General features: G+C 37.0%; 1 protein-coding gene across 1 annotated transcript in view; it reads left to right on the top strand.

Moving 5' to 3' along the window:
- Window positions 1–7608: 7608 nt before the first annotated feature.
- The window catches only part of CERS3 (ceramide synthase 3), a 41343-nt gene continuing 37761 nt past the window's right edge, over window positions 7609–11190 (top strand). Inside the window, 1 exon segment of the mRNA XM_009811687.2 lies at window positions 7609–7637. Coding sequence (XP_009809989.2) covers window positions 7609–7637 — 29 coding nt within the window.

Raw genomic sequence — 11190 nt, 5'->3', positions numbered from 1 at the left:
TCTCCCTGAGATAACTTTTGGTGCATAGGAGTGGGTGAGAATGTTGATGAATGGAAACTTTTCCATTCATGCTTATAGTTACTTTAGTTAAAAATAAACCTCTGAGTTGTCCAGCACAGAAGAATGCCCGGTTTCTCTTTACTGTTTGAACTTGGTTATGCTCTAGATGCTGAGTTGCTCATTTCTGTCAGAACTAAAATGCCTCTGGGCATGTTCAAAGATGCAACTCTAGACAAGTTGGGAACTTTTCAGTTTGAACAAGGGAAGTCCCTTTGGCAAGGCAGTTGAGCAAGAGTTTCTCAAGATCACAATTTTAAATGTAGGTAGGTACTTACATTTCAGTGAAATCCTTTCCACTATCCTCATTTATTTTCTAATCTAGCCTTTGCTGACTAGTTTATTTTAACTGAGTAACTTCATTGTTTTCACGGAACATAATCTTGTTCAGCATTTCTTGGTCTATACTTTGTCAGTTGGAAGTACCTAAATTACAACAGTATTTCTCAGATACTGATAAGATAAGCAGGGTGGGAAAGGTAGAACGGGGAGATAATTTCATTTTTGTTAAGTGCTAGCCTGCTGGTGTGTCAGTGATTACTACAACTATAAAAACTTTTTTGAAGTAAAAGTTTAGACATCTCAGAACAGTTTGTAGAATTTAGCAAGAAGTGTAGGAGCTATAACTTTTGATTTTTGAATACAGCATATCCAATTGCAATCCAACTGTATTTAATTCTTACGGGCATGAAGTTGATTGTGTGCCCAGTTGGTTATTAGTAGTGATCATTCCCACATGCTTCACTTCTCAGAAAGCCATTGTTTTAATTTCCAGAATGTTTTAGTGGTAAAAATGGGTAAATGTGGTTTGTAACTGGCAACTAGATACCTTAATGTGTTGATATTTTACCGTTTGTGAACTGTAGGACCTGAGATAGAGTAAAACTGATGTGAGGCAACTTTTTTTTTTTATTGCACACAAAATGAGTGTGAGCAGTGAAGGTAGCTAGTAGTTCTATGGCTATATTCAAAAAGTCTAGCACAAAGAAAACACCTCGCAAAACAATTTGTATTTTAATCCATTGGTCAGTATATAAGGTGGGATGTTTGGGGTTTGTTTGTTTGGGTTTTTTTGGCTTGAGTTTTTACTATCTAAAATTTTTAGGCAGAGCTGTTATTTCATTTGTTAGAGTGAATTAACTCAGCTGCAGAACCTATAGCAATGTTAAATTAGAATTTAGGAAGTAGGTCAGTTAGTACTAGGACGTTGTTGTGCCTTACCTTTGGTTATTGATAGCTAACAACTTTTCTTGTATTATTTTGAAGCAAGACACAGAACAAACCAGGTGACCTGTCTGGAGACAGTTTTCTGAGGACTTATCCTGAAGTGTCCACAGTCTCTATTTATGTCTGTGCAGTTGTTTTGGGGACTTTACCTTCAACATCAGTAGAATAAATTATCCTTTTAATGAGGTAAGCAGTTAGCACTAGTAGTTGCTTACAGGATGTGCTTTTTAGAAGTAATATTTTTGAACTTGAATATTTGTGGAGCTTGATTGCAATTACAGCTGAATTCAGGTGGTTCCATGCTCATGGTTCTTCAAACTGGATTTCCTCCAATATTTTTACGACTGTTTTCCATTGTAGCTTCAAGACTTGTAATACGAGTTTTAATCCTGTAATACAAGAATAAAAACCAACCTTGTAATACAAGAATAAAAACCAACCTTGAGAATTTCTGTATTTACAATACTCTCATAAAGCTGGGAGTAAAGAGCCTTAGTTGTTCCCTCGTTTATCACTGCAGGATAAGCATTGTTTGTACTTCTCCCAAAGTCAGTCTGGGATGGTGTCTGAAGTCAGTATCGAGTATTTATCACAGCCTTTGAGTGTCAGTAGGAGTGAAAATACTGTGGTCATTACAATTTTACTTCTGTGTATTTTCCCTTAAAAAGTTGTCCAAACGAATTTGTAAATTCTGGTTGCACTTTGTAGAACCCTTTCAAGCTACCTGGTTCACTCTGAAATCTTGTTAGAAGCCAATTGTATGTGTCAGAATGGGTGATAGGCAGTCTTTGACTATCACTAGCTCAACAGCAGGCATGGACCTGGACTTGGTTGAGTAACATCTCAGGGATTTAAGTTTTTCCAAGTCGTTGTCTTTTTAAATGTTGTGTGAATGAGTTTATTGCTGATAACTATCAGAGACATTCTTTAATAGATAAGCTGTTTTGCTGCTGGTTTACACACAGGAAGGAAGGAAGGAATACAACAATGTATTTTGTGGTAAAAAGCTTGCGTGGAGAATTACAATATCCTTAGTTGTTTCTGGTTCCTGTTTACCTGTGCTGCAAAACATAAGTTTTGTCAGTCAGCAGTGTCCTTTCAGGGGGAAGATTTGAAAAAACTGTGAAATGTTCAAGAAAGTAGCACAAACAACCTCAAAAGTAATTGCACTACTGAATGTTGGCTTCCTTAAAAGGTATGGAAAAAGGTATGGAAAGGTTGTATGTACATATCCTGGAACTATGTCAGGAGTTCTAGCTGCTCGTTGTAGTTGTCCAAGAATCTGCCCCATCTCATCCAGGTGCTAGAGAGTTGAAACCTGAAAGATTTTCTGTGGAGCTTCGAAGAGCTTCCAAATGTCCCTAGCTACTTTGAAGGAAGTATTAGCTACATAGAAGACAATGGATAAGATTTTGAAGCCTATTTTGCAAACCAGCATGTACTGATTAAGTGAAAAAGATTTGTTGTTAAATGACAAAATCCTGTGTGCTTATTTCTACATTCACAATGTTCATGCTTTGCTTGCTAGCTTTGTATTAGAATGTAATCTTTTGGAGTTAGTCAGCTCTTAAAGTAACTTTGTTGATACAGACCTTTCATAGCTATTTCATGTAGGGATTTAACTGAAACAGAAATTAATGCTTTCTGGAAACTTACCTCCAGTACTTGGCTTCCATGATAGTATTTATATTCTTCCAGAAAATCATGTATGAAATGGTGTTCTTCTTCTGCTGTCACCACTACGGCTGCTCTGACAATTAGGCAAAAATCTGTTATGCACCAAATTAAAACTCAACTAATTTTTTTAAAATTATTTATCTCCTCAAGGGAGAGTCTAGTACTTGGTTGTCTTCAGCAGAATATTGGTCCCTCTAAAGGAGTGTTTCTTCACCTAAGCTAAAAATATTGACCAGTATGATGGCAGTGTTTTCTGTAATTTTCAATTATGAGCTGATGCAGAGGGGGGAATTGCTGGCTGTGAAGCATCAACAGGATTGCCTTTCAATTTCACCAAGCAAATGCTCATATTTGCCCTTGCATTCTCTGTGGACGGATAAAGATTGATGTTCTAAGAGTCTTCCAGTAATGTAATCAAACAACATTTGCAGCATTGTCTTATGTGCAAGTGTTACAAATTGTTGAGATATATTTTCATACGGTTGTTAAACCAGTGCTTCCAGCTCCAAGGATCAACAAGGCATCTTTATTTAATCCTATATTATTTGGACTGTTGGGAATTAATTAAAAAACTCTCTGAATTAATTGATTGGACTAATTGTTAAATCTCTAGTGTTGCAGCCAGGTTGTGTATTAGTCTCCTGCAACTTAAGATATTAATAGCACACGGGAGTATTATTTGAGTGAATTAGCAGCGCTGAATTTGCAGTGGAAAGGGTGAACGATAGAAGTCAACCCTTAGATACAGTTGTTCTTGCTGAGATTTTGAGTAGCACACAAGTTTTAACACACTGCTTACTGTAAATGTGAGCGACCGAAGTTACTCTTCTTGCTAAATTTACCTTTTCAAACGTATTGGAACATATTTAATGAAAGTACGCTGTATAGATAGGCAGTTATATTTGAATTACTCTAGTGTTTCTCATTGTTAGAAAGGTGCATTTGACAAGTACTGACAAGGTGATGCTAAGTCAAGTGGAAAGAAAAAAATCTTCTCAGCAAGGATAATTTAAAGACAAAACAAACTAGGATTTTGCATGAAGAATGCTGACCAAACTGTAACCAGATGAATTCTTCAGTAAATCACACATACATCTCTGTGGCTCTGGATATGAGAGCATTCTTAATTGATGTCCTGGAGGCTTATTGATACACTATATGTTCAGTATTTAAATTGAATACAGCCAAGAGTTTGTAACAACTTGAAAGAGAGAGCATAGTTGTGGTATTTATATCCCTCAATTGTTAAGTGTGCGAGAGAAATTGGTTAGAAATAGGTCCGCAGGTAATGTCAATGTCTTTTCCTGGAGCCTTTTCCCTAAGGCATATTTGAAGCCTATTAATAATCCTGTTCTCTGCATTTTAGTGAAGTGATGGTGGCTGGGGTCAGCAGTAGAGTGTGTTAGTGTTCCTTCACTTCTCTCCGTCTTTATCCTTCCAGTATTACTACTGACATCCCCTTTTTATCCAATTGTCATCTTCCTTGTTGTTGTTAAGACCCAGATTCTCAAAGTATTGAGTTTTCTAATTCTTATTAAAATTCACAGGAGCCAAGTTCTGAAACAGTTTAAAAAGATTTAAGTGTTTTGAAGATTTCAGCCTATGTGTTCAAATTGTGTGTATTCCTGATTTAGTCCTGTGATGGTATTTGTGTACGGTAAGTATTTATTACCTTAATGCTTGCTCTGTTCAAAGTCAGGTATCTAGTCTTCAATTATGACAGATGGCATTAATTAATTAATTAGAGATGAACCTCCCCTTACTTAAAATCCTGTATGGATTATGAATCAGGTCATACTTCCTAGTAAGAAAGGTCTTGAAGAGAAAGCTTGATGATAGGTTGTAAACAGACGACTTCATGCCTTTTATGTAGGGAAAGGTTGGTATATTAGGAGAACATAATAATTCATGTGAAGAAGAGGAGCTTAGCTTTTAGACTACAGATTGCAAGATTATGAGTTATGATATTGATGTCCTTGAATGATTCATTTTCAGATATTGAAATTCTTGAGGAGCAGTAAGTATAGCAATATCAAGGTTTTTTATCTTAATCTTGAAGGAATGCCAGATGGCAAGCAGATAGGTTTCACTGGTGGTGAAAAGAGAATTCAGAGTCCAAATTATTATTATTAAATCAAATTGATTCCTACTTTTTCTCTGTGTATACATACGACTGAGATTTGATTAACTGTCTGCCCTTGAGATAATCAATTAGCAAAAATGACTAGGTACTAATAGGCAATATATTTAGAACCTTTACCTGTGGGCTCCTCAGATGAATTTTAATTTTTTTGTATAAAGGAAAACAAAAGAAACCCTTAGGTTTTTTCTTTTTTTTTTCCCTTTCTTCCCCCTGCAGGTGCCATCATAGACAACAGCTCTGATTCTAGAAGTTTAAGATTTAATACAGTCTCAAAGATTTGCCAAGAGGGTTTTCTCTACTGAGAAAGTTAACTAATACTATAATCTTCCTTATGTAACTGCTTAGAAGCTCAGGTGAAAGCTCGCATCCAATGTGTTGTTTCACTGTAATTTAATATATGTATTTAACTGGCCGGAAAATGGTGAATTTTTCTTTTTTTGTTCTAATATTTTTTTCACTGAAAACTTTTACATAATTTCCAGTGATATGTGAAATAATTATTTGGGTCAAATACCATACCTCCATTATCTAGTTATATTTAATTGTTGTATGGTTGAGTAGGTGTTATCCAGCAAGTAAGGAGTAGTAACACTTAGATTTTTGTTTTTCTTAGTGAGATGTATAGACTAAGGTGTTTTTTTGTTTAGTTTTCTTTTTTGCAGCATTCAAATTTAAGATACCTGAAGGATAAGTACTATGAAAGTGCAGCATTGAAAGGTCAGTGGGCAGCTTTGATCAAGAGGGTATGGTTAGCTTGTTATTTACTATGCAATATCTTTAATCTTGTAATAGAGTCCTACCTAGGTGGTGAGTGCTACCTAACAAGTGCTCCTCAAAAAGTACATAAAAACATTTTTTTCCCATGTTTTTATTTGTAGCAGCCCCACATTTGCTCCAGTCAAACAAACGTGGTTTTTGCAATTTAGAGTAACAGTGAAGAAATCATGGATTGAGGCATAAGAAAGAGGTGTTTCTGCCAATTACCTATTACATTACTGGCACAGTATTAGCCAAGTGATACATGAATCAGACTGCTCTAGGCTTTCCTAATTGGCAAAGTGTTCCTAAATGTTCTGCTTGGTTCAGATGTGGAAAAGTATGGAGATAATTTAAAGCAATAGCAAAGCCATAATTCTACCTTTCTGAAATAATCCTTCATGTTTAATATTTCTCTGATGCATCAGTTTATTGAATACCGCTCCTAGTTTTATGGTAGGACTGAAGACTTGCAATAGCTGCAAAATACAATACCTAAAAAAGAAAAGAAAAAAGGGCTATATGAACAAAACCAAATTTTTTTCTGGAGGGAAATAAATGAACAGGATCCAAGTATTGCCTGGGTCACATCATCTTTTATTGCAGTCTTACGGATTATGATGAAAGTTTCAATATGCTGAAAAGGAGTTGTGGAAATTAACGCGGGGTGGAGGGGGAAACTTCTCCAGTGTTATTTACATAGACAGCATCTGTGGTTTGGGAAGTCTATGAGCCCCAAACTACTGAAAGCTGGGGGTGTCATCAGTTACTATTCTGTGTTTATTCTGTTCTTGTACTCTTCTGTAGCCATCTGTTATTAGCTTCCTTCAGAGACAGTATGCTGGGCGAGGTGAAACTTTCATTCGTCTTTGACATGTCTGTTCCTATTTCATGGGTTGCTGTTTGCTGACTGCAAGCAGGAAGAAAGGGCTAATAAGAGGTTCTCTGCTCCTGGCTTGTCAGTGAGGTTCTCTCCTGCCTTTCAAACAACATTAAGGTGTCCTGCCCACCGGAATGCTGAGTAATGGCAACATGTCTGAATGCTGTTACTTAATATTTGAAACTGGGGAGAGCTGGTGAGGAATGTCAGCCTTATTCCTTAATCATGGAATTAAAAAATAATTATTAAAAAATCACATAGGGTTAAGTAATATTTACATGTTTGTATGGTATCTCTAACCAAACATACATTCAGTGTATCTTTCCCTCTGCCTTAGGAATTTCAAAAATTCCACTTTATATCTTCTGAGGAACTGGGACACTTTCTGTAAAACATTCAGTTGATTGAGGCTGGAAGTATTCCTGAGGCTGGTCAGTAGGACCAGAAACCTTTCTCTAACTTTGTTTGAAAACCCATAGTTCATCTAATAACACATCTAAAAATGTCAGTGTGAAGTGATGCGTCTGGGGTTTCCTTTTCTGCGCAATCAGCAGGTGCAGCGTCCTCCCGTGCATGTATAGAGCAATACAAGTTGAGATGAATTCTCATCGTGCAACAGAATACCATGTGACTTCAAACATTTCTTCATCTACGATGCTGAAACAAGCACAAGGGAAGGCACTTGGCATTACTACTCCCAAGTTTCACCGAGTAGATACAAATGACATCAGGATTGCCTTCAGTCAGAAATCCTGAAGTGCAGCTTCGCTGGGTGGGTCTCTGAAGAATTTGAGAGAGTTCTGTAGATAGGGCGTGTTTACCTTTGACAAAGTAGTGAGTGTAATGCCTCTTCCCTGCTAATGTGCTTATGTTCTCTTTGACTGCAACATCATAAAGGTAGGAATTTCTTTTTCTTTCCTTTTTTCTGTGTTCCCCCCCCCCCCCCCCCCCCAACAGATTATGGTTTGAATTGTTAGCATGTGCTGGTCTCTAACATTGTCTGTTTTATAAGGGAAAATTAGAATAACTTTTACGATAGTCTTCAGATAAAGAGTGGAATAGGTGTTAATGAGGTTTTATATGTTGCCACTAAGTGTTCCAACCTATGAGAACCACTTTGTATTTGGGAGAAAAGTAGTACAAGTTACAGTAGTAACTTTGCTTTTCTACTTCTTGTATCATTATTCTGTTAAGTGCTTGTAAGAGCACTTCTTTCTGAACTGGACTGGAAGAGAGGAAAAGTTTTTAACAGGAAAAATAATGTTAGCTAATGATGTAAATGTGATTGCATAAAAAAAACCTTGAATTTAAGTTGCTTGAAAAAGCTAGTTCTAATTTTGTTCTGTAAAATGCTAAGAAAAAAATGTTCTGTAAGAAATTCAGTTTAAGAGAATTTGTTATAAGACTTCACCTGTTGAAGATCAGAAGAGGTTAATGCTCTAACTAACACGTTAAACAAGCTGCCTGAAAGGGTTCTTCCCTAGCATTGCTATGACATTCAGATGGAGGAACCCTCGTTCATTTTTTCCTCTTACTTTTTGTAATGTATACCTGTTTTTAGCTAGTGTCCTAGCTTGGGTCAAATCTTCAGCTGGGATGCCACTGTTGATGAAGAGGCTAGGCTGGTACACATTTAGCTGAAGATCTCTCTCTTGCATTTGTTAGGACATGAAAAGGATGCCGAACAATGGCTGAAATAATGAAATACCAGTTACGTTCTGGCTCCTCCTCTAGTTGGCTTTGTGGGTGGAGAATGTCTGGGCAGGTTAAACTGCAAAGGAGGGGATAACCAACAGGAGGAGAACTGAGAGCAGTGAAGCACAACAGACTTGGTTTAATTGCTGGTTCAGGGTGGTGTAGAGATCGTTAAAGTCAATGTACAAGCTTGAGCCACTATGTGTACTTGATAGCTGAAGACGCTGCTTCAGGAAGCTGCAAACAGGACAGTTTTCCATAGGGCGAATGCACCAGCCCTGTCCCTTTCCCTACCTCCCAAGGGCTGATTTAAAACATTGAGTCATCCACTGTGCAGGTGGAGAAGCCAACAAACTTTGCCTCTGCACCCTCAGGTCCGCTCTCTAGTCCCTTACTATTCTGCTGTCTTCACATGTTTTGTGGTACTGTCGTACTTCTGCTAACGTGATTATCCTGACCGCTGCGTACCTGTACGCTGCTCTGTTCTTCTCTGCCCTTAACCCTTATCTTAAATAAGTGACCAAGAAGGCTTACAACTCTGGTAAAATCTCCATTATATAACTTTGCATTTTAAGTTAGACTTCAGCGTTTTATTTCAAATAAAATTTTGGTAAGCTACAGAAAATAATCATTTTTGCATCTTTCCCCAATAGTATGAATTTGAAGAAAAAGTGTCATACTTAAAAAGATTTTCCCTTACTTTCTGACAAGTGTTACTAACAAGTTCTTGAAGCAACTGGTGGTGTCCCTCTAGGTCTGTTCAAACTTTTTATGAATTAAGCATCTATTAAGAACCTGTAGTTTGGATAGGGCTTTTTCTTTTTTTCAAAAAACTGGGTTTTTTACCTCAGAATTATTGCAGATATTTGAGTTATTTCATAGCTCTTTATCCAACTCTATCAACATTATGGATTTTTAAAGCTTAAAAGCAGACTTCGTTTGCACTGTAACTGTACAGTATGAGAACTATATTTCACTTTCTTCAGCTGCCTTTGATCAGGTAAAACCATTTTAGCTGCTCAAAAACTATTTACCTTTAAGTAGAGAGAGCATGGTAACTTTCACGCAGAAAATGAATTATTTCAAACAGGTCTGGTTCTCTTTTTTTTCCCCTTGGAGAACCAGGAAAAACATAAAACTCACTTGCCACTGTAATTGAGGTTTATTCAAAGGGCTATTTTAGCCTGCTACAATATAGTAACCAAGTTACAAGGTAATGTGATAGAATAGTAAAAGTAGTAGAATACTCTAATTGCCCTATAACTAGGCACTTAAACTGTTTACAGTTGAGATTTGTACAAGCTCTGGAGTAAATCTGAAGCTAAAGGTCTCATAGCAATCTTAATTCAGCTGTTTTATGTGTGTGGAGTATTTCAGCGTTTCATCATAAGAACCTCTAAGTCCAACAGCTCTTTTATTCTGTGCTGCCACTGGTTGTATGTGTAGGCTTGGTAAGGTGTCATTCATGCTGTGGCTTAGGTTGTGTGGAATTTAACTGGAATTGTGTTTTCACATTTGGACAAACAAGATGAGAAAAGGCAAGATGCAAAGATATGGTAGCATCAATCCAATATCCTTCATTCATTTGTTTCCTCCACAAACCATAGTTCAAAACCTTTATGCCAATTGGGTGAGAAACGCTGCTCGATCAAATGCAAAAAGCAGTGCCAAGAAGCAGGAACAAGCAATGTCTCCAACTGGCAGATACCTACAATTAACAACTGATGCCTGAATGAATGGGTTTGTGTGGAAGAAAACAGTGGAGGTCAGGGTTGCTTTTACTGCCTTAGGGACTAACAATATTTTAGCATAAAAAATTATCAGTGGAGAAGCTAATCTGGTGTCACATCCTGTGATTTCTCAAACTTGTAAGTTTGCAAGTATGTCCAGAAGATGTATAAAGCAGCTGTTGTACATTTGAAAGGCTGTACGGCACAGTATCAACACTTCCACGAATACTAAACTGTTAACAAGTTAAGGTTTGTCCATGTGGAGTGTTTTGGGTTTTATTAAAACTCACTTTTCTGTAGTATTGGGATTTATTTTTTTTAAAAGGTATCTCTTAAGTAGTGCTTCTGTTATCTTCACTAGGAAAAAGGTTGCATAACTGCTAGCAATGAAGTGTAGGTCCCATATTTTTTCACCTGTTTCATGGTGGTGACCGCAGTTGGGATTCTTGAAACAATGTGCTAGCTATTTTTAGCAGAACACAAATCTGCTGCTGAAACTTGTGTGTTATCTGTTGCATGTATTGCTTAGTCTTAAGCAAAACCAAAACCTGTGATATGGTGCATTTGATCTTTATTTACTCTTTTAAACCGCTTTGGTTTAATGTGGAACACTAACAGCCTGGAACAGCTTTGCTATCTCTTTTGATATCTGGGAGATCTGATTTTCCCCAACAGTCACTGCACCAGCTTTACCAGTTCTACCAAATGATGTGAGTAATTAGGAGAATTATGTTATTTTTGTTTTTTGCTGATTTCATTCTTTCCCTGTGACATCTCTGGAGTCACACTGAGTAGACAGTCTAACAGGATGCTTAGAGAAATTAAGGCTTCTTTCACTTGCATGTTTGTATTAGTGATCCATGGGGTTTTCTAATTTATTCAGTAAATAAGGATAGGAAATCCTCCCAACACATACTTCAAACCTGGATATCGCCTTCTGTTAGTTCTGGTTTTGGAAATGCAGTTTTTGCAAGTGAGAGCTTCTGTGCGGAGAACACAATCAAAGCTTTGGCTCTCTTTCTTTT

Source organism: Gavia stellata, chromosome 13 (assembly GCF_030936135.1).
Source record: "Gavia stellata isolate bGavSte3 chromosome 13, bGavSte3.hap2, whole genome shotgun sequence".
NCBI classification, from domain to species: domain Eukaryota; kingdom Metazoa; phylum Chordata; class Aves; order Gaviiformes; family Gaviidae; genus Gavia; species Gavia stellata.
The sequence above is the reverse complement of the archived record's forward strand: the minus strand, read 5'-3'. Positions and strand labels throughout refer to the sequence as shown.